The 23362-nt window shown below is 35.1% G+C and overlaps 1 protein-coding gene across 1 annotated transcript in view; it reads left to right on the forward strand.

Annotated features, from left to right (window-relative positions):
- Positions 1 to 23362, forward strand: part of DCC (DCC netrin 1 receptor) — a gene marked incomplete at both ends in the record, with an annotated part of 1164115 nt that overhangs the window by 514638 nt on the left and 626115 nt on the right. The window contains 3 exons of the mRNA XM_082668331.1: positions 1358 to 1642; positions 18125 to 18275; positions 19482 to 19618. Coding sequence (XP_082524457.1) covers positions 1358 to 1642; positions 18125 to 18275; positions 19482 to 19618 — 573 coding nt within the window. The remainder of the gene's footprint in view (positions 1 to 1357; positions 1643 to 18124; positions 18276 to 19481; positions 19619 to 23362) is intronic.

The raw sequence follows: 23362 nt of genomic DNA on the forward strand, positions 1-23362 counted from the left end.
AGAATTTGTTATTGACTAAATACTGGTAGAAAGTTTCTTGACAAAATTTAAACTGAGACCTAGGAAACTTTGACCTACTTATAATAGATCTATAAAATAAAAATCGCAGTAATGCAAATATGATCAGAAAAACTTGACATGAAACCCAAACTGATGAATGAATCAAATTTTATTGTGAAATGCACATACAGGGAAACCAATTCCAGTAAAATTAAAATATTGGAATATAACTGTGATGAATACAACACAAATCAAGAAATTAATATTAGTTAATTGGATTAACTCTAGAAAGTAAAATTGCCAATGATCCATCAGTGGTGACATAATTCATTCAAATATGTTTGTTTGTAATCACAAAAAATGTTTTCACGGTCAAAGAACTAGGGTCACAAATATCCATCTGTTCATAAAAGGGGGTTCAAGAGGGCAGGCTCCAGATACCTTCTACCCTTCTCATATACCGCATCATGATGGAGGAGGCTTCTCTCTCACCATTCTTCATGCTCAGTGATAGCCAGTTTATTTATTCTTTTGTCTTTTCATTTTCCCCTACGTTTGCTTAATCATCCATATGGATGCATCTTTTTTACATGTTATTTCAAATGAACATCATAGTCGTCGTATTTGTTGAATTCGCTACTATCCCATTTTATAGCCCAAAGAAATGAAACAAGTTACCAAAGGACTCACACAGAGTAGGTGGCCCAGCCAGACTAGAAACACAAACTAGTCTAATTCCAACTTAAGCATTTTTTCATTTCACCACAGCTATAACTGGCAAATACTGATGGTCATTTACCTTAAGGAGTCAGCCCATGAAAGACTGTTCTTTTTTACTATAATTTCAAGACTCATCTTTCTTGAAACTGCGCTGGGTTATGTCATATGGCCAGTCCTTCATAAATCCCCATAACTTCGTAGTCCTTTGTCCAAAGTTGCCTAACAGTAAGAGCATAGGATGAGAATTTGGAAGAACCAGGTCCCCTTGGCAGGATTACATTGTAGTAACTGTGTGAATGCATGTGGGATTTCACTGCTCTGAACCTCAGTTCCCTCATGTATAAAATTAGGATGACCTTGCCTGCTTTGTTTGTTTTATAAGGCTGTTTATTACCCAATAAAAACAAAACAGTTAGCTTCTAGAGGTTAATGGCAACATCTTTATCATTTTTCAGTCACGGAAACTACTGTTGGCCCAGACGTAATGTGGTAAAACGTGGAGAGCAAACGAGATGTGTTTTGAGAAGATGCTTTATAGAATACAATTTTCTAAAAAGAATACAGGTGTGATTTTTTATTTGGTGACTCCTGTGCCTCCTCTGAAAGATTTACCCTTTGTTCTTTGTGTTTATCCTAGGACCACTGAGGTTCCTCTCCCAGACAGAATCTGTCACTGCCTTCATGGGCGACACAGTGCTGCTCAAGTGTGAAGTCATTGGGGAGCCCATGCCAACCATACACTGGCAGAAAAACCAAGAAGACCTGACTCCCATCCCGGGCGACTCCCGCGTGGTGGTCTTGCCCTCTGGAGCCTTGCAAATCAGTAGACTTCAACTGGGAGACATTGGAATCTATCGATGCTTAGCCCGGAATCCAGCCAGCTCAAGAACAGGAAATGAAGCGGAAGTGAGAATCTTATCAGGTATTGCTGATAAGATTAGCGCTCTTTATTCTCTTCAGAATTATATTTTCTAGAGTTGTTTGAGCAAGTTTTCCTTTAACACATATTTAGTAGTTGTTTTTAAGTTCTGTATTGTGTATTGCGTTTAGTTTTATATATTTTTCTTCTTTTCTAAATGAACCATTAGATGAGGGTATGCCAAAAGCTTTTCTTATCTCTCCATGGTTTGTAGTTGAACTTTCTGGTACAACAGTAACAGGTATTTTCCTTATGTTTGGCTTCATTCACTCACTCATTCCATTAATAGTTAATGAGTGCTTCTTTGTGCAAAGCCCATTGCTAAACATTTTTTATGTTATTTGATTCTCCTCTGGTAATAATCTAAGAGGTAGTTATTGTTATCCCCATTTTCAGAGGATGAAGGTGAGGCTTAGCAAGGTTAAGAGACTTCCCCAGCTTAATAGTGAACATTCATTTGCTTATCCATTCATACACTCATTTCTGTGAAGCATTGTGCTAAGTACTAGGGATACAGCAATGACTGAGACTGACACAGAGCCTGGCTTATATAGAATTCTGGGTGAACATGGACATACGAGTAATTACAATAAAGTGTGATTGATACTATGATAAGGAAAATGTTTCTTTCCATCTGTTATCTCCCTTTCTCTTCCCTGGAAAATCTCTAAGACTCTGGCCTCATTTTTCTCTCCTAAATAATCAGAGGTTAGAATGGATATTTTCTAATATCTCTTCCAATAACTGCTACTATCTTATATCTATGTAATATCTATCAATACTTTCTCATTTAATTTTACTTGTAGGGTTTATTTAGACTCATTTGTGAGAATCACAAAGAAGGCAACACTTGAGCAATTGTAACAGACTCGCTGTCAAAGGGCATTGGCTCTTGTCTCCACATTCTGTATGTAGTGGTCACAAGTCCTTCTGCTAGGTAGAGGGTAACAACCCCAAGTCATTCCAAATGCAGACTAGCAATGTGATTGAAAGTTTCCAGAGACCTCAATTTAGGACATCTCTAAAACCGCTTCTAACCCTTTTGTGTATTCTCTCCTCTGTTAGTCACAGGGATACTGACTTAAATGTGTCAATAACCATCAGTGACACTGTTGCCTTCCATCCTCTAGGCAGTGACAGATGCAAATGCAGCATTTATTCCCAACACGTACATGCATTTATTTACGCATCCATTAGATACACAAAAATTTTAAATATTTATATTCACATACCCTTAATAATGCATCTGAGTCAATCAGATGCGAAGCCCAGGTAAGCCACGTAGAAAATTGGCAAGAATATGTTTGACTATGTTAATACGACCGAAAGGTGTGTTTTCCAGTGGTATTAAGGGATAAAGTTGGACTAATTAAATATTAAATATGAAATGGAAACATTTGAAAGGCACAGAGACATAATCATCAAATCACCATTTACATTCATTTCTTCACCTTGCAAAACACATTTGCATTGTAATCCGTGGAGATTTATTTAAAGCCAAATTTCTTATTGTTAATTTGGCTAAAATCAAGAATATGTCGTTGTACTTTGGAGGTGTGTGGGTATTGCTTACCTGAATGAAAACTCGTATTTTTTTTAAATCACTACATCTAATGAGAATTTTTCTCAAAGTTCTATGAATTCAAGTATAAACTTCACAAAGGAGTTATGAGCTAAGGTAATAAACACACACACATTATTAGCATACTTGATTAATCCTGTATTGTATATTGTTGACCACATAAAGGACCTTGCTGGAAGACCATGTTTGTCCCATTTATCCCAGAGTTTGCAAACTGGTTTAGAGGTCAAATTCACAAATCCACAACAAGTACAAAATTCTTTTAGTTGCCATTTAGTGTTTCCTCATTTTTAAAATTGTGCTAATTCTTTCTGAATCAATTTCCGCTTTCTATAAGTACCAGTTTGAGGAAGTCATAATTACACAGGTATATTGCCCTTTCTCTATTGTAACATGTATTTAATAGGGTAAGATAGACACAGTTAAAATAGAAATCCATCATATTATTAACATGACTTAGAAGCATTAAAGTGGTACGTATATGGTTACCACTCTTTAAAAAAAATACATTCTTCCATGGCCATTTAAATGTCATGTTGACTGATGAACTTATCTATTTTCCCTTTAATTTGAAACATAAATGCCAATTTGAAGTTCTGCAACTTTGTTCAACACTTGTTTTTACCACAGTTCATAAAGAGAGTATTTTCATTTGTGTGCATATGTGTGGAGAGTTATCCATTTCTAAATAATATGTAATTTGATGCCCTTATTCAAGTTTATGTAGAATACATTTCAGGTTGCCACTTTTATGTATCAGGTGTCTAATATCACCAAGTAACAGAGATTTATTAAATTCAGATTTTAAGAATCAAATAGTTGTTTCGAAATGCTGTCTTCCAGCAAGCAGTTGCAGTTTACTCAACAAACTTTTGAGTGAATCTTATGTACCTGTCGTCACACAGGTTACTAGGAATACGAAGTTGAAAGATAATGCCCCCACAAACGGTTGTCTAGTGGGTGAAATAGATAAAGCAAGTAGACCGTTCTTTGAAAGAAGAAATACAGAGTGTCATCCCCTTACGTAAGAGAGAAAAACAATGTGCCAGTCTTGAAGAACAAGTAGTAGCTAGGCCAAGAGAAGACTACACCAGGAGGAAAGAACCGCATCAGCAAAACACAGAGAAAATAGAGATAAGAGCTTTTCAGAGGAACTGCACACATTCAGAGGAATGGCACGCATTCTGTTTAACTAGGTCATAGGGCATAGGAAGTGTTGAAGGAGGAGAACTTGGAAGCAAGGACGATAAACTAAAGGAAGAAAGATACGGTAGAATGTACAGCATTAATTCTGGAGAGAAGTGATCAAAAGCTGCTACTAAAGTGGTATCAGAAAGGATTCAGAAATGAAAATGGGTGGGGAGATAGTAAGGACAGGTCTTGGAGACATATCAGATGTGCCTCAAGAGGCAGGGAATGGAGTCCACGCTCAGATGAAGCTAGGTAGTGGCACTTTTCCTGAGATTAGGAGCAGGGTAGTAGTGTTATTGTGCTCAAATTAAATTACAAATTTTTAAAAGAGATTTTTCTCGTAACATTGTATATTTTCAAGATTAAATGGATAATTATTTGTTTCATTAAAAGGTAGGAAAATTGGTAACTAATTTGTTGATTAATATTTGAAGACAAAATTATGGAGAATTATATATTTTTAACAGAGTAAGTTACTATTAAATTATTGTAAAGGATTTTTTTTTTGAAATATTGATAACAAAACACTAAGAGTTGAGATGGTTTAAAATGCCTCATTGTCTGTGATGGAGAATGTAGCAGGGATTGAAACAGCCATAGTGATCGTCAGGTCCACTTTATTCAGATCTCATCATGTCTGAGTGCCAAACAGTAGACTGAATTGATGAATTATAAATCTGCTTTGGGCACTAGGTTGACTAAAATAACTGGCCCATACACTGGAACTCTGATTTCAGTTTTCTTAATGGCCTAATTGAATTGATCAATTGGTAATTCAATCTGTTGTTCATTCGTTTAACTATAATTAGATGATTCTGGATCATGGATAGACTTGAACTAAATATCTATGTAATTAGAGACATTGGCTTTTAATGGAATAAGTTGAACTAAAATATATTTTGAATGATTTTTCTCTATAATATTTATTTTTTATTGGAATAAATTTTAATAGAAACCATCCCCAAAGGCATATTATTTAAAAGGAAAACTGTGTTTTTTGGTTTTAAAAGAGTTTCAGAATATGTTCATCTCTAAGAATTTATTATTAACCAATGGCTGCATTAAACTTCTTAGTTTGACTAAATATTACTTATATTTCAAAGCTAATTACACTTTCCTACCATTTATTTGTATAATTTCTACAGAATAATAATCTGTAGAGGAAAACAAAGGAGACACATTCTTTGTTTTGAAATTTACCATCGAGCCAGACAGTTAATTCAGAGCCATATGACTAATATAAGGCAGGGAATGGTAAATTTAGGTAAATATCTCTAGTTCCAAATCAACACAGACAAGGGATACATCAATTCTAGGGAGAAGATTTGCAAAGTCTTTAGAGAGATTACTTTTGTAGGTCATCAGGAGATAACCATTTGTAGAATAATAATAGCAGGTGATCAATCTGGAGTTAGAAGCTGAACCTGCCTTATGGAGAACCTTGAGTCCCATGTCTAGGAATTTAGACTTGATTCTATTCACTTTATTCGTGATCGGAGATCCTTAAAGGTTTTTGAACAGTGGATTCAATGGCATAAAACACACTCAGAAAAACAGAAACAGGGAAGTGAAGAGCAAATCACATTACTGTATTACCTGATAGTTTTGTATTCTACTTAATGTTTTTCTCTGCTTTGAAGGATTTTCCCATAGTTTGCTTTCCTTCTTTAGGCTAGTTTTGACTAAAACTACTTCCTGTGCCATGCTATAAACAGGGCACACTTGTCTTTCATAGATCCAAGTTGGATAAAATGATTTCTTCTGCTTCTCTCTTATCTATACTTAGAAAAGAATAAAGTAACAGACATATTACCATGACCAACCATGGATTTGGTTCATATTGATCAGGTAATTAATATTTAAAATTTGCAGTTGGAACTATTATTATGATAAAAGTGTGAAAAGCACGGAGTCTGATACCAAAGTACAAATCTCAATTTCACCGCTTGCAAGTTGTGCAATTAGAGCAAATTACTTAATCTAAGTCTTAATTTATTAACCTTGCAAAATGTAGAGTGTAATTTCATACAATTTCATAGGGTGGTTATGAGGCTGCAATTTTTTGGGCCAAGTATAATGCCTAGAATTGCTAAGTCCTTAGTAACTATCATAGTTTAGCATCTTAGAAATTCCACTTTTAAAGATTTTGATTCTCATATCAAGATTATTTTTCTTTTATTAAGTTACCTGACTTTGATTCTGGGTATCGAAGTATTCATTGACCTAGTGGTAGTTAATTACATGTTTTGTGCTATTTGTCCATAGTACTCTTTATTTTCTTCATTTCCTTTTCACATCTGTTAGAAGTCAGAGTATCCTGCAACTATTTCCTTTGTAGTAACTCATTGATACGTGATTTTCACCCTTACCTCTCTGTCAACATCATTTCTTTGGCTATATGATGTATCACAACAGACACTGGCTTAGAAATAAGAGTTAGCCAGTAAATAAGACTTCTTAATATCTCATCTTTGTTAGTCATTGCCGATTCTTTTAATCCTCTAAAATCCTTAGTTTCCTTAGCTGTTTAGAAGTTGGACTAGATCAGCCTTTCCAAATCTCACTACCAAGGATCTCTTTTATTATTTTATCCACATTCATCCACAATTCTGCCTAAGTGTAATGTTTAAGGGTAGAAGTTTGCTAGACAAATTCTAATTCTAATTTTTCAAAACCATGAGGCCATGCTAAAATACAACAATTAAAGGTCAAAAATCAATCTCATAAAATAGGAGACGTTTACATTTATATATTTTTTAAAAAATTAAAGTCAGTTTATATTGTCATAGAAAGCAGACCAAAAGAAGATTTAATACTTTTTATTGTATCAGTTGACTGCCCAGGCAGTGAACTGACCAAGTTCCATGTCATGATTTGCCCCCCCTCCCCTCATATGATAACTTTATCCAGCCTTTCTGGGGAGCCTGAGCTGGGCAGAGCACAGAAACCAGTGGACAAGCATGTTATATTATATGAATTAGTTATTGTAAGTTAGGTCTTTTAGCCAATGCAAGATAACTGAGATAACCAGTGCTTCACACAGAGTTGATGAAATCCCATTTAAATGCAACAAAGTCTCATATGTTAGCAAATCTAAGCTGATTTACCGTGGATATGTAAGACAACACGTACACAACGTCTGTTTGCTTTTTGAATTTGCTAAGAATAAATCTTCATCTCCCAGTGCTATTTTGGGGGTGATCAACAAGGTCCAGGATTCCAAGTTGAAAGTACTTGGAATACTGGGAGATCTATGACATTTTTGTTGCCAAGTCTATCATTCTGATGTCACCAGTGGTCTCTCCTTCACCAAATCCACTAGTTTATCTATGTTCATCCTCGACCTTTAGTGAGTTTAGATATTGATTATACTATCTAATCTTAAATTTCATTCCCTCAATGAAATTTGCTATTTCACACCATATGCTTGAGATTGCCCTCCACAAGGAGGAATAAACATTTCTTGAAAAGGAGAGAGCTTGTCTTTTCCTGAGTCTCCTGGGCTGCCGTATGGTCAGTTCTGCATTTCCTAGGAATGTGACATTAAGCAGCCCTGGGTGGGTGACGGAAGGGTCAGGTATTCTTCCCTGTTTCATACACAAACAAGAGGGTTTCTCCAAGGGTGTGTGGAAGCAAAACCCATAACCTATGAGTGCAAAAGTCACAAAAATTAATGAAAGAACCGGTAGAACTTTCTTCTTTGGTCCTATTGGACATCAGTTTATTCCTCGAGCATAAAAGAAGACATGTTTAGTCAAGAGTTATGGGCACAACTTCATTTATTCAACATTGGCCAAAGAGGAAGTATTTTGAATACTTTTGGTTCTTCATCAAAAATGAGAGAATAACAAGTCCATTACTTTTCTGGAAAGTTATAAGTGCTGCTTTATACATTTATATAAATTATGAAGATTTCTAGGTTCCCTAAACTAACTTTGACACAGCATAATGGCAACATTTGTTTTCTGGGATTCTACTGTCAGCTGTAAAATTTAAAAAAAAAATCATTCTGTAAAAGAAAAATCACTTCCTTCAGATCTGCTGTAAAATGAAACGGATAGACTCAAAATTTGCCTGTGAGACAGAAGGGATATAACCACATGCCAATGATAGGAATAGACACTCCCTTTCTTCTTCCAAACTCTAACTACAAATAGCAGTATGTGTGTGTACATGGAGAAGGAAAGAGGAAATATGAACAGATGTAGGAGTATTTACAGACAGGGAATGCCATTTTTAGCACTGAATTGGTGTAAACAAGGAAGGAAAGTAATAGAATCCTAGAGCTTCTGAGAAATGGCTCCCTTCTTCCTCTCTGTTCAAAGCTCCTTGGCTTTCAGCCAGTTGGAGATTTTGTTTTTCATTAAATAAATTTAGATTCCTGTGATCCGTGTGGATTAGGCTGGTTTTTAATGAAAGACACTCTAAAAGATTTAGAAGGAGTTTTGTGGAATTTTTGGCTCAGAGCACATATTAGGATACCTACTTTTGTTTGAAAACACATGGTACCTGCTGAATTTCCTAAAACAGAACTAGATGGGGGATGGCTAAGCAGCCAGCAGGTGGACAGTAGGTTAGCTTGAAACTGAGGATACAGACAGAGGCTCTGTGAAGTTAAATTAATTTGTAACTCTCATGCCTGGGAAGAAATCAAAGAGAATATCCCATTGTAGCCTGCAGTGCCCTTTTATTTCCAATTGGAAAAGTGTTTGATATTCCACTGAGGCAGAAATTTAATAAAGAAATCAAGAGTATACAATGAGGGAAAAAGGTTTTGCATTCAGAAAGCATAAAAATTAAAAGCAAATACTAGTTATTTTGAGGAAGACAGTAAGTTGTAAAAACCAGTATTTTTTTTTTTTCTTGCTGACACAGATGCCAATGGTCCATCATTAAATTTCTCTATGCCTCAGTTATTCTTTAGATTCTGCCATGTTAAGTTTAGTGTTGATGTTCCTAAACAGTAGTTTAGGAAAATGGCCCCATTAAAAAAAAAAAAAAAAAAAGTCATTGCAGGGTAAGAATGCCTTCCAGTTTGCACAAGATAGTCCTGGTCACACTTGATGTCCTAGAATAATTATAAAGAGAGTTACCTTTCATTCTGAAACATATCCCAAGTTGCATAATTTATATATTCAACCTGTTCATGGATCATGAAGGAAGGCAAGATTATGTGGCCCCGAGGCGTTTGGGAAAACCTGGGAATGCAGAGAGTCAAATCTAGCTTCCAGCTGGCCTCACAGATTCAATAAATTTGGCCAGTGTAACGTCTAACGAAACCTTTTTTTGGCGGTGGGGAGGTGGGGTGAGGAAATGTCTTTAAATGGAAAATATTCTCTCCACTTTCACTAGTGCACTTTCTCCATGCTTCTTTAGTGCATGGACCCTGAGGATAGTTGAGTTCTTACTTCTGAATTGTAGGTTAAATGTGTCAGTTTATTGATCCAAGATGCTTTTGTGTGTGTGTGTGTGCGGTACGCGCGCCTCTCACTGTTCTGCCTCTCCCGAGGCTCCGCGGCCATGGCTCACGGGCCCAGCCGCTCCGCGGCATGTGGGATCTTCCCGGACCGGGGCACGAGCCCGTGTCCCCTGCATCGGCAGGCGGACTCTCAACCACTGCGCCACCAGGGAAGCCCGATCCAAGATGCTTTTTAACTTGCAATGGCCTATTACTGAAAGAGAATGGTGGGAAATATTTAAGTTTTGCACTGCTTTCCTAACTGCAAAATAATAATGATGATTGTTGAGGAGGAGGAAACGGAGGAGAAAAGGTATATTTAATTTATCAATTTCTACTTCTACTTGAACGATGCAAAATTATTCCCATGTTGAAAGGAAATGGGCTTCTTGAATGCCTCAGAAAACTGCTTAATTTGTTGAGACTGTGGCTATAGCAGGTCTTCAAAGTATGTTCTATGAACTCCTAGCATTTCTCGAGGTGATTTCAGGGGATCTGTGAGGTCAAACCTATTTTAACAATAATCCTAATGTGTTTGGGGGGTAATTTTTCACTATGGTGACCTAAGAATTCTTTGATGAAGCAGTAAAAATTATTAATTTTATTAAATATTGATTCTTAAATACATATCTTTTTAATATTCTGCATGTCAAAATGGGAAATAAACATCAAGGATATCAAAGTACAGTGTTTTCTGAGGGGTAAATGCTTCCGTGATCATTTGAGTTTCAAGATGAATTAGCTGCTTTTTTGGGGGGGGGGACATCATTTTTACTTGAAAGGACCATCAGCAGGAAAACTGTAGCTATTCAGACTTGAGTACTAGTTAGACATTTTCTCAAAAATGAACGAAGTGAGTCAGTCAGTGCAAGGAAAATAGTATTTGCTCACAAGGATGAAGTTCATGCTTTTAAGACAAAATTAGAAAATTTGGAAATCTTGTATCTGCCACGGGGATCTTGACAGCTTTGCAATATTAAAAGGCCTTTCTGATGGGATTGGTGGTGAGAGTAACAAATGAGATTTTGTGATACTGTATAATGAAATGTGTCAACATTTGGAAGATATGTCCCATTCAGTGTACCATTCCAAATGACCATTGATTGATGTGACTAAATCAAGCGTGGGCAAAAAATATTTTCAAGATGCAAGATAGACCAATGGATTTTTATATAACATAACACAAAATGTTTATTGATATGGTGTCAGATTTCACAGTACAACTAACCTTCAGGAAACTCCTTACTGAGTTTTGGTGCAGTCTTAAAAGAAAAAATCTACAATTCTCTGAAAAGGCTGCTAAAAATACACCTCCCTTTTCCAACTACATATCTATTTGAGGTCAGATTATTTTCATGTAATTCATCCAAATCAGCGTATCAGAACAAAGTAAATGCAGAAGGTGACACAATCTAGTTATTCTCCTTTAAGACACATTAAAAATGTACAGAAATAAAAGGAACTACTAATAATTTTATTTTGGAAAGTGTAGTTATTTTTTTAAATACTATTTTTGGTGAGGTGTGAATACTTAATAAAAATATTTTAATCTCTGTTTTGATTTTTAATATGGTAACCATCTATAGCTATAACTGACATAAACAAAAGCTCTTTGGGTACCTCAATAATTTGTAAGAATACAAATGGTTCCTGAGACCAAACAGGTTGAGATCCACTGTTTACATTATTATTCATTTTCCTGATGATTGTAGATCAGTCCTTTCTAACTTAGATAATAGATTAAGCCAAAGTAGGCCCAATTTACTATTTAAAAAGTTAGGAAGGAAGGAGGAAGGGAGGAAAGGAGAAAAGGAGGAAGGAAAAAGGAAAGAAAAGCATAAGTAAAAGCAGCATGTTGCCGTAAGGTGTTGCTAGAATTTAATGCGATCTGTGTATGTCAAAGATCTGCATCACTGGAATGACTGCTTTCTCTTTATGTATGTACCACCCTCTTCGTCTGTGCGGAGGATTAGCTCTACCTCTACTAGCATGACAATGAGATCAGATCAGAGAATCAGGCTAACATTTACCTCCCAACAGGAAAAAGCTAAACTGGGTTTTAGTCCAAGCAAATCATGACTGCTTATAATCCATTTAGAAAACATAGTTGTGACAGTGTGTGTGCATTCACTTCCGTGAGCATCATATGAAAGAGGTCTGCTTTTGAAATTTTTAATATAAAAATTTACATTAGAAGAAAAGTCATATTTTTCTGGTTTGATTTTAAAGCTATTGCCAAATATGTTTCCTAGAATCTACCCTTGCATATCCGTCCCGTCTTTTAATTGTAAGACATATTACACATGCATAAAAGTACATGAAACATATGTCAGTTTGAAGAATAAAAATAAAATGACCATTTGTGTACCTATCGCAAATTTATGAAATAGAACATTTCAGACTGGTATTATATGCCATTTCCTTGATGAAATCATGTTTATTATTTTACTGGATTTTTTTTCATATTCGTATTAGCTGAGTAACTCCATTTGGTTCTGAGTAATCAGTGGCCATGTAGCAAGAACAAAAATTATTTTTATGAATAATTACTAATTCCATCATAGTTCAATTAAAATCAATTTAGTCAACAAAGGTCATGACCTAGAATCTTAAGTTCACTCCCCCCAGGGCTTTTTCATCTATATTATTATGGAGCCTGGAGGGAGAATTTTCATTTGCTCTTCAATATTTGCCTTGTGTTTTAGTCATTAGCTTTTATAATTTCTTTGTTTCTTGTATAATTTCCATCCACTTTGCAACACCAGAGTTTAAAATAACTCTTTACTCTAAAAAATACGTTCTTATTAAAAAAATTTAGAAAACACAGAAAAATCCAAAGATGGAAATAAAAACTACCCACAATTTTATCATACAAATGTAACCTTGGCAATAGTATCTCTGTCCTCCCCATTTTAAAACTTAGATACATTTTCTTGATGTTCTTCTAAAAAAAAAAACAAAACACATTTTAATGGAGAAAAATAAGGGATACATCAAGATTAATCATGTTTCTTTAAATAGCCAGAATCACCCTAATAGTGGGAAAAAAAAAACAGAAACCAAAAGTCAAACTAAAAATAACAGCAACCAAAAAGGTTACTTGGTATTTTAAATATTTTAAATAGCTGGGATGGATTTGTTTTGTTTTCATTCATGTGTATATTTCAGTTATCTATTGCTGTACAACAAACCACTCCAAAATGTAGTGACTTAAATTTTTATCTCTTATAGTTGTGCAGTTTATCTGAGCTGTTCCTCTGCTGGTTTCACTTTGAGTCACTCAGGCATATTTGACCGAGGTGGGAGTGTTAAGACGGCCTCACTCTCATGTCTGTCAGTTGGTGCTGGTTTTGTCTGCGAAACTCAGTCATCCTCCATGTGCCTTCTCGTCCTCCAGTTGGCTAGACCAACACGGTCGTTTCATAAAGACCCATGGCAGAAACTTGTATGTCTTCTTGAAGCCTTGTGCCCAGAACTCATCAGTATAATTCCCAACACATTCTATTGGTCAAAGCAAGACACGGGGCCAGGCCAGATTTAAATCATAGGAAAGTGGACCCTCAACTCTGGACTGAAGGAGCTCAAACAATTTGTGATCATATTGAATCTGTCACAATGTTGTGAAACATATGAACTATTTACTATTAAAGACCATTTCCATTAGCTTTTGGGGGGAACTTCCATAATATTAGAATTTATTAGATTGGATAATTACAGAGAAATATCTTCGGAGAAATGGAACCAGATTTCTCTGCCAAAAACTGACATTTCCATATGTATGATCAGGGTGACACATGTGATCAGGTTCCAATGTCTATGGAGGAGCAAAGATAATAAACGTAACTGAAATGGACTAGGTTGAGACTGAAGTAATCTAGAATATATATGCTCTGTCTAAAAATAGCAGATGCTTCTTTCCTGGCACTGAGCCCAGTGATGCCTGAACTATTAATATTTTAAGATACAGACAAAATCCCATCATTTTGTGTATATCAATAAGCTGATTCTAAAATTTACGTGGAAAGACGAGAGAATCAGAATAGTGAATACAATACTGAAGAAGGAAGTCAGAGGATTCACACTGACGTTAACTCATGATAAAGCTGCAATAGTCAAGATATTGTTATATTGTCAAAATAATAGGGAAATAGATCAATGGAACAATCAGAGCTCTCAGAAATAGACCCACAGAAATATAGTTAACCAATCTAGACACAGGCCTTATACCTTTCATTAAAAAAACCCCACGAAACCTCCAATTGGATGATAGACTTAAACATAAAGCACAAAACTATTAAGAAAAGACTTCTAAAATACAGGGAAAAATCTAGGTGATCTTAGGTTTGACAATGAAGTTTTAGATACATTGCCTATAAAATAATGCATGAAAATTGGACTTTGGGAAAATTAGTACTTCTTGCTCCGTAAAAGATAATGTTATGAGAATAAGTTGGACTTTGTGAAAATTAGTACTTTCTGCTCTGTAAAAGACCATGCTAAGAGAATAACAAGCCACAGACTGAGAAAGTATTTGCAAAGTACACATTTGGATAAAGGACTTGTATCCAAAATATACGACGCATGCTTGAATTTCAACTGTAAGAAAACAAACCAATTTTAAAAATTGGCAAAAGGTCTTAACAGACACCTAAGCAAGATGTATAGATAGAAACTAAGCATATGAAATGCGCGCAGTGTCTTAGGTCATTGGAAAATTGCAAGTTAAAACAACTGTAAGATTCAACTGAATATCTATTAATATGGCTAAAACCAAAAAAAAAAAAATGACCATGGTAAATGCTTATGAGGATGAACAACAGGAACGCTCATGCATTGCTGATAGGAATGTAAAATTGCAGAACCACTTTGGAAGAGAGTTGGGGAGTTTCTTAGAAAGATAAACGTAGTTTTACCATATAATCTAGTAATCATGCTCCAAGGTATTTACTGAATTAAGTTGTAAAGTTCTGTCTAGAAAAAAATCTGCACATGGACATTTATAGCAGATTGTTCATAGTTACCAAACCTGGAAGCAATCAAGGTGTCTTTCAATAGGTGAATGAATAAAGAAACTTTGGTACAATAGAAAAATACCCAGCAGTAAAAATAAATAAGCTATCAAACTACAAAAAGACATGGAGGAACCCCAAATGCATAATTGCTAGGTGAAAGAAATCAATCTGAAAAGTCTATATACTATACAATTCCAACTATATGGTATTCTGGAAAAGGCTCTACTATAGGAAGAGTAAAACCACCGGTGATTGCTCGTAGTTTGAGATGTAGGTGGTGGGGAAGAGATGAATAAGGGAAGCTCAGGGGATTTTTTTTAGGGTGGTGGAACTATTCTATATGCTACAGTAATATTAGATATATGATGTTATGCATTGACAAAATCCATAGAACTAGACAACACAAAGAGTGAACCTTAAGGTACACTATGGACTTGAGTTAATAATAATGTATCAATATCACTTTATTCATTGTAACAAATGTACCACACTAAGGTAAGGTGTTAATAGTAGGAGAAACTCAATGCCGGGGATGGGAAAACTAGTGTGTGGGAACTCTGTACTATTCATTCATCTTTTGTAAATTAAAATAAAATATAAAAATATTTTAAAAAAATAACCATTTTGTGTTACATGATTTTCTGACAAAAGAAAATATAATTGAGTTGAAATTTTGGCTCTTCCATGAATGAGTAAGTAGTATTACACATAGGTCCCAGGCAAATTTTCTTATAGCTAGAAGATAAAATTATATAGGTTTTATTTGATGTTTTCTATAATAATGTAATGTTATACAGTATATGTAGCTGAAACATTTGATGAATAGGCCTCCATTATAAACATAGCTATTTATTTATTTATTTATTTATTTATTTATTTATTTATTTATTTATTTGCGTTCCGCGGGCCTCTCACTGTCGTGGCCTCTCCCGTTGCGGAGCACAGGCTCCGGATGCGCAGGCCCAGCGGTCATGGCTCATGGGCCTAGCCGCTCCGTGGCATGTGGGATCTTCCTGGACCTGGGCACGAACCTGTGTCCCCTGCATTGGCAGGCGGACTCTCAACCACTGCGCCACCAGGGAAGCCCAAGATAGCTATTTATTAATGCACATTTTGTGAACCTGTCCATTTCTGGGATTTTATTTTATTTTTTTTAATTTATTTTATTGAAGTATAGTTGATTTACACTGTGTTAATTTCTGCTATAGAGCAAAGTGATTCAGTTATACATATATATACATTATTTTTCATATTTTTTCCATTATGGTTTATCACAGAATATTGAATATAGTCCCCTGTACTATACAGCAGGACTTGTTGTTTATCCATTTATATATAATAGTTTGCATCTGCTAATCCCAAACTCCCAATCCATCCCTCCCACTTGGCAACCAGAAATCTGTTCTCTATGTCTGTGAGTCTGTTTCTGTTTTCTAGATAAGTTCATTTGTGTCATATTTTAGATTCTACATATAAGTGATATCATATAATATTTGTCTTTCTCTGTCTGACTTACTTCACTTAGTATGATAATCTCTAGGTCCATCCATGTTGCTGCAATGGCATTTTTTCATTCTACTTTATGGCTGAGTAGTATTCTATTATATATATGTACCACATCTTCTTTATCCATTCATCTGTCAATGGAAATTTAGGTTTTTTTCCATGCCTTGGCTATTGTGAATAGTGCTTCTGTAAACACAGGGGTGAATGTATCTTTTTGAATTATACTTTTGTCTGGATGTATGCCCAGGAGTGAGATTGCTGGATCATATGACAACTCTATTTTTAGTTTTTTAAGGAACCACCTTATTGTTCTCCATAGTGGCTGCACCAATTTACATTCCCACCAACAATGCAGGAGGGTTCCCTTTTCTCCACATCAGGGATTTCATTTTCCTTCAAAACATTTTCCTTCAAAACATTTTCATTTGATTTGAAAAGTCACTTTCAGGAAAGGTTATTAAACAAACTGGCAGCAATTTAAAAAATTTTTGAGACATTGTATCTACAATATTGGTTTAATAAAGATTAACACATTTTGAAAATTCTTTCAATGTTTTCATTGTGAAGAATATTTATTTTTGTTGCTGTTATCAACCAGAAACAGATGTGACAAGACTGAGAAAGTGTGAATTTCTCTTTCTTCTCACAAAGAGTATTTTAGATGACAATTACTCTCCCAGCTGTTAACTGGAGAACTGGAATTCTTTTATTCATCTGTGATCAACCTGTGTGGACTTGGGTCCAACCAAGGAAGGTTAACAGCAATGTTAAAACGTGTCCCAGGTCTCCTTCCACCTCTCTTCCTCTCTGATCACCCGCGGCCCCCAGTAGGACCTAGTTAGATCTAACCTCCTTTGGCATTTCTTCAGCCACCCCAATCCTGGTTTTGAAGATTTCTTTGCCTCATTTTCTTTGCTTCAAGATTGCTTTGAGTTTGCAAAATGAAAGATTATATGCTAATTCCATTTAACTCATTAAGTTGAAAACAGCCTAAATTAAACCTTCATAACTTATTGTTTATAACTTATTGTTATAAAAAAACAAACGTTTTGTTATAAACAAAAAAGAAACTTTCATTTTGAAAACAACAGATTTTATTTTTTTTTGCGGTACGCGGGCCTCTCACTGTTGTGGCCTCTCCCGTTGCGGAGAACAGGCTCCGGATGCGCAGGCTCAGCGGCCATGGCTCACGGGCCCAGCCGCTCCGCGGCACGTGGGATCTTCCCGGACCTGGGCACGAACCCGTGTCCCCTGCATCGGCAGGCGGACTCTCAACCACTGAGCCACCAGGGAAGCCCAACAACAGATTTTTAACACAATTCTAACATGTTTTTCTAATCTTACTTCCCAAGCCACAGAAGCAATAAACAAAGCAGAAGGAGGTGGAATAGATATTAGTGGCAGGCACACTGAAAATATCAAAAAGGTACTGATACTGTCTTGTTCTTTGATGACAATAAGTCAACAAGGCCTGTAGCCCACACGAGTGACTTGTAGTCTCAAGCTTTCTCCCTTTGCCTTATACCATGATGTCAACAACAGATAAGACTATTCTAATATCCTAATCCTAGAAAATAGGCATGGAAAAACTTCTAGGAGTCTATTTTATAAGTTTCATTGGCATCTTTCCATGTTTCTTTCCTTCCTCTTCATCGCAGTGTCTTGTTAGAAAAAAAAAAAAAGTTCCAGATACATCATTTTTCATAAAAGATGTATCCCTGTGCTTTTTTCCACAGACCCAGGACTGCATAGGCAACTGTATTTTCTGCAAAGACCATCAAATGTAGTAGCCATTGAAGGAAAAGATGCCATCCTGGAGTGTTGTGTTTCTGGCTATCCTCCCCCAAGTTTTACCTGGCTACGAGGAGAGGAAGTCATCCAACTCAGGTATTATAAATTTAGGACTTTTGTGAAGTATATGTTACTATTTATCTTACTCTAATTTGATGTAAATACCTAGTAATACTAGGGTTTTTGATAATAATTGAATATTCTTTCCATATTCCTTGGCATTAGACAGTATATAAAAGACACATACCCACTGGGATAAAGGAATGGGGAACAGAGTCAAAATCCATGAGATCAATTCTAAAAGGAAATTTAGAAAGTCATTGTTGCTCTTGAGATGATCCTAACCACAGAGGCTTCAGCAAAGATACTTTGGAGGATCTCATCCTGAAGAAGTGGTGTAGAGAGTGAAATACTTCTTAAGAAACCAACTTTCTGCATTCGAATGTATAGCAAGACATGATAGGGTCTGTGCAGTTTTTTTTTTAACTCTGATTATATCTCTCACCATCCCAGCTATAACAAATATTCAAGATAAGACAGAATTTTGGCTGGCTTTAAATTACTGAACACTAATATTAAGGCATACTTAGAAAGTAAACTCTTAATAGAATGGAATACTGAGTCTGAAACATTTTGATGAGAATGAATTAGATTTCACTTAAGAAATTAATTTCATTGATTTTGAGATCTGGTGTTCTAAATAGAACATTTATATTCTACGGTAAGATAGGTTCATAGGGAATAAGCTTATCTTTAAGTTTCATCTACCCTAAGTGTTTATTTATATAACAATAATACATAGTATGGTATCACAATACTTCTGAGAATACTGAAATATGCAATACATCCGGTTGGAGCTTCCGCATGTGAAGATGTGTTCTCTGAATATGGTCAGGCATGCACAGTGCACTATGACATGTGACTTTGTACAAAGATTACTAAATTGGATGTCAGGACGTAGGACATGGACTTCCACTGTGGGTAATTACTTCTCTGGACCGGCGGTTCTCAAATCCAAAGTGGGCCAAATTATCTTTAAGTTTCTTTTCAGTACTAACATTAGTTCCATGTTGAATCTACTTCATTTCTTTGATCACAGCACACAGTATTCCAAAGGGAGTGGTTTACCTTGAAAGGATTTTTGAACATAAATGTAGTGTTATTAAGCTCCCATGAAATAGAGTTTTTTCTCCAGTTTTATAAATGGAGCTTTTGTGGAGTTCAATTAAACCTTTGAATACCTTGCCTGATATAGATATATGTAAATCTACTCTCTAATGTCATATGTCTTCTGTCTTACAGGTCCAGAAAGTATTCTTTATTGGGTGGAAGCAACTTGCTTATCTCCAATGTGACAGATGATGACAGTGGAACTTACACCTGTGTTGTCACCTATAAGAATGAGAATATTAGTGCCTCTGCAGAGCTCACAGTCTTGGGTAAGTTAACGGCTTGAGATGAGTTTACATTGTACCCTTCAAAATATATCACCGTGATGCTATAAATGCTTATCACCAAATCGCTTCTTATGTTTATTAGTGTGAAATTGCAAAGCCCCAATACGCCACACATATGCTTGTTCTACGTTGATTAATTGCACAGAGGTTAAATGTAGTATTTGAATACTCGCTCATTGATTAAAATCCAGATAGATCACTCTTAGTCTAATTATTCCCATTACATAACTGAAACTTAACAAAAATTATTATCTAAAAAAAAGGGGTAAATAGCAAATGAGAGGTTCCAAAATATCTGGGGGAAATAAATGAAGAAGTGAATGAGAGAAATTGTATAAAAAACTAGGTACTTGAGTAGAAAAGTTAAATGTCATTTGAGATGACAGGGTTTCTGACATTAAACTCAGATGTGTTGGTAAAATTGTTCAGTTAATATGGAAATGCTGTAGATGTTATGTTGAAAGTGAACCATTAAAATCAAATACATCTAAAGAAAACCTGCATAGCAAGAATCTAAATAAATGTAAGTTCATTAAATTGAGTTAGGTAGGGTCACTGTGTTATCACTGCAAATAAATAATTCTTATATGTGGTAGCTCTTCAGTCAAACAAAATGTTTTATTATCCACCAGGTTTCTTTTAGCCAGTTTCATTTGAATCATGTAGTTTAGAGAAAGTGCCTTAACATTTGAAAAATCAATTGATTTTTCCTGTAACAACACCAAAAACTTGTTTATCAGTCTTTGAATATTTTCCTCTGGAATAAATCTTTTTACCATTTAAAGAATCCAGGTAAAATCATAGGCTTCTTAAGAAGTTATTCAGTAAGAATGAAAAGGTGTGGTATAATGATTATACCTGCTAACCTATATCATAATATTATTATGCTATCCATTTTGCTTTAAAGTTTGCATTTTGCTTTAAAGTGTATTCAGGAAATGCTTTCATCTGCACACAAGGCAGTAACATATACGATGAGTGAGGCAATGGAGTTGTTTGTTCTTTGATCAAACTGTAAATATTAAACTAAGAATAGGCAAAGGACTCTAATTATTTGGTTTTAGAGGTAGCATTATTCTAACTAAAATATCAGCTAACTTTAAAATGGCAACAATTTAATTTACTCATTTTATATGGAAGTTTTTTTGTGAAACAAAGAGCTTCCACATTTGTAACATCAAAGTACAGTAACAGAACAGCTACCATAGCAATAACCTTGTAGTGTGTATTACTGATTGATTGTAAGGCAGATGTGGGTATGGAATGAGCTAGAATTTGTGGTGATCAGAGCTAAACCTCTAACTGCAAACGCCTGAGGTCTAATTTTATACCAAATTAATGCACATATTGGGACATGTAATGCTTCATTGATATCTAGGTCAAATGTATATAAATACTGATTTCTGAGGGTAAACTAGCCAAGAAATATGTGTATAGACATACATATACGCACATATTTTGACATTCGTGGCATCTTCCTCTGTGTGTTACTGTGCACGTATGTATGTTCTCCAGTCCACGTATGTATGTTCTCTAGGCCTTGATTGTTGAGCATTATCTTGTTTCAAAATTTTATTTTTTAAGAAAGCGAACACTAATTTATCCTTATATATTTTTGTCATTTATTTGCTTATATCCTGAGGAAAATTATCAAAGAAAAGTTTATACTCTCACCAGCAGTGCAAGAGTTTGCCCCTCACAAGGGTGCATTTTTCTATTAATTGCCTATCTAACAATTTTATAAAATTGAGTCTCTTTGTTCTAATTTACATCCCTATAAAATTCAGATTATTTTTATAGTTTTACTGGATATTTGCATTTTATATTTTGTGACTTACTGTCAGTCTTTTTTGATCTTCATAAATTTATTGAAATAGTCATCTTTATCTGGTTTATTTGCAAGAACTCTTTATATAGGAGAACAGTAATAATGCTGTATATGCTCTGTGTGTGTGTATTTTGTTGTTTTGGGTTTGGTTTGGCTTGGTTTTAAGTTTCATATAGGGTACCACATCTTTCTCTTTGTGGCTGCTGGATTTGTTGCCTTTAGACTTCCATTTTTATTCTAAATGCACCATTCTATTTCTAAAAATCTAGTTACAGATGTTGAATATGTAAATTAGAGGCATTATTAAATTTTAAATATAGATAGAGCTGTGATTGTATCTTGGTTTTCCCCCTTCCTTCCTTCCTTTTTTTCTTGAATCCTCTTGGTAACTGCATATACATTTTAAGGATTTCCCACAGACTTAATATGACTTATAACTATTGTAGAAGGCACGGTTTAATTTAGGATGTGGTTGTAACACTGTTTTAACTATTCTGCCCAGGTTTTAAAATAAGTGTTGATATAGCAAAATCTTTGATATAGTCTTTGACTATCCTGATATAAGCTTAAGTTCATCCTGCAGGACTGAGTTCATATGGAAAATAGAATTTATTACTTTTTTTAAGGAAAAAATACCTTCATTATCAGTGTTACTTAAATTTGGTTTTCGTCATTTTTAAGAATTTAAGTGTAATTTAAATTCTTCATAAGAAAAAATTCCACAAGAAATCCAGGCTTGTGCTTTAATCATGGATTTTATCAAACTCTTGTTTTGCCTTTTAACTCATGGTTCTTTCTTGCACTTAGATTGCCTTTGAGTGTGAACCGGCACGAACTAACAGACTATTCAAGTAGGATATAATTTTATATACAACAAGATAAAGAGAAATTCTGTGGTCTTCCTCAAGAGTTTCAGAGTTAATGTCCGTTAAATATCATTTAAAGCATATACATTCTAAAATGAAAATTGAAAGTTCCATAATATGTAAACCTATTGAAGAAATCTATATTAGATGAGATTAAGGACAACGTTGTCTGAAATAAATTAATGTATGGTTAATAATAACCATTTATATAATGTTTCTGACCTATAAGAATAACCATCAATACAGTATTGGTAGACCTCTTTTGAGTACATGCATTGCACTGGGTTCCAGAAAGGCTACATAAAGGTTTGAAGTCTGGCTTTATGCCCTTGCAATATAGTTCAAATTCATAGTCAGGTACCTTCATGACTTTTGAGTAAGGTTTTTTTCCATACTGCATGTAAACATGGGATCTGTGAAGCTGTGAAGAGTTGATAGTCTCTGCTTTCGTAAAAGATAGAGCCTAAACCAATGGTGACAGGAGAAATGTGGAGATGAGGATCCAGAGGGAGGCTCTTTGAATACCGTTGCGAGCTTATATTTTGTTTAAATCACTAAAGCCATGATTATTTTTTTTAACTCTAGTTTTTAACAAGGATCTAAAGAATGGTATTCTGTCAATTCTTATTTTCAAAATGTCCAGATTTCTGGCTCAAGAGCTATAATCACCGTTTCTGAACATAAATACATCCTTTTCTCCATCTACCCGTTACCCTCACGCACACCTCCCTGCACACATCAAGACAACACTTAATAAGCATTGAGGAGATTTACCACTGCCTTAGGTCTCGATTCATTGTCCAAAGCAATGCAGAAATGCATATGTTAAAAAGCTATTTGATCTTTAACCAATAAAGTGCTTGACCTTGGACAAAGCCTGTGCACCCTTGTCCATACGCACTCAGAAGGAGATGGGTGGAAAGTTCACTCTTCAGTAAAAGCCATTAGGTCTAACATCAATGAGAAAATGAAAGTATTTTTGAATTTTCCAGAAAAGATTCTAGAATTCCTTTTAAAGCAGTCTGTAGCAAT

Source organism: Grampus griseus, assembly GCF_964374135.1.
Source record: "Grampus griseus genome assembly, chromosome: 12".
Classification (NCBI taxonomy): domain Eukaryota; kingdom Metazoa; phylum Chordata; class Mammalia; order Artiodactyla; family Delphinidae; genus Grampus; species Grampus griseus.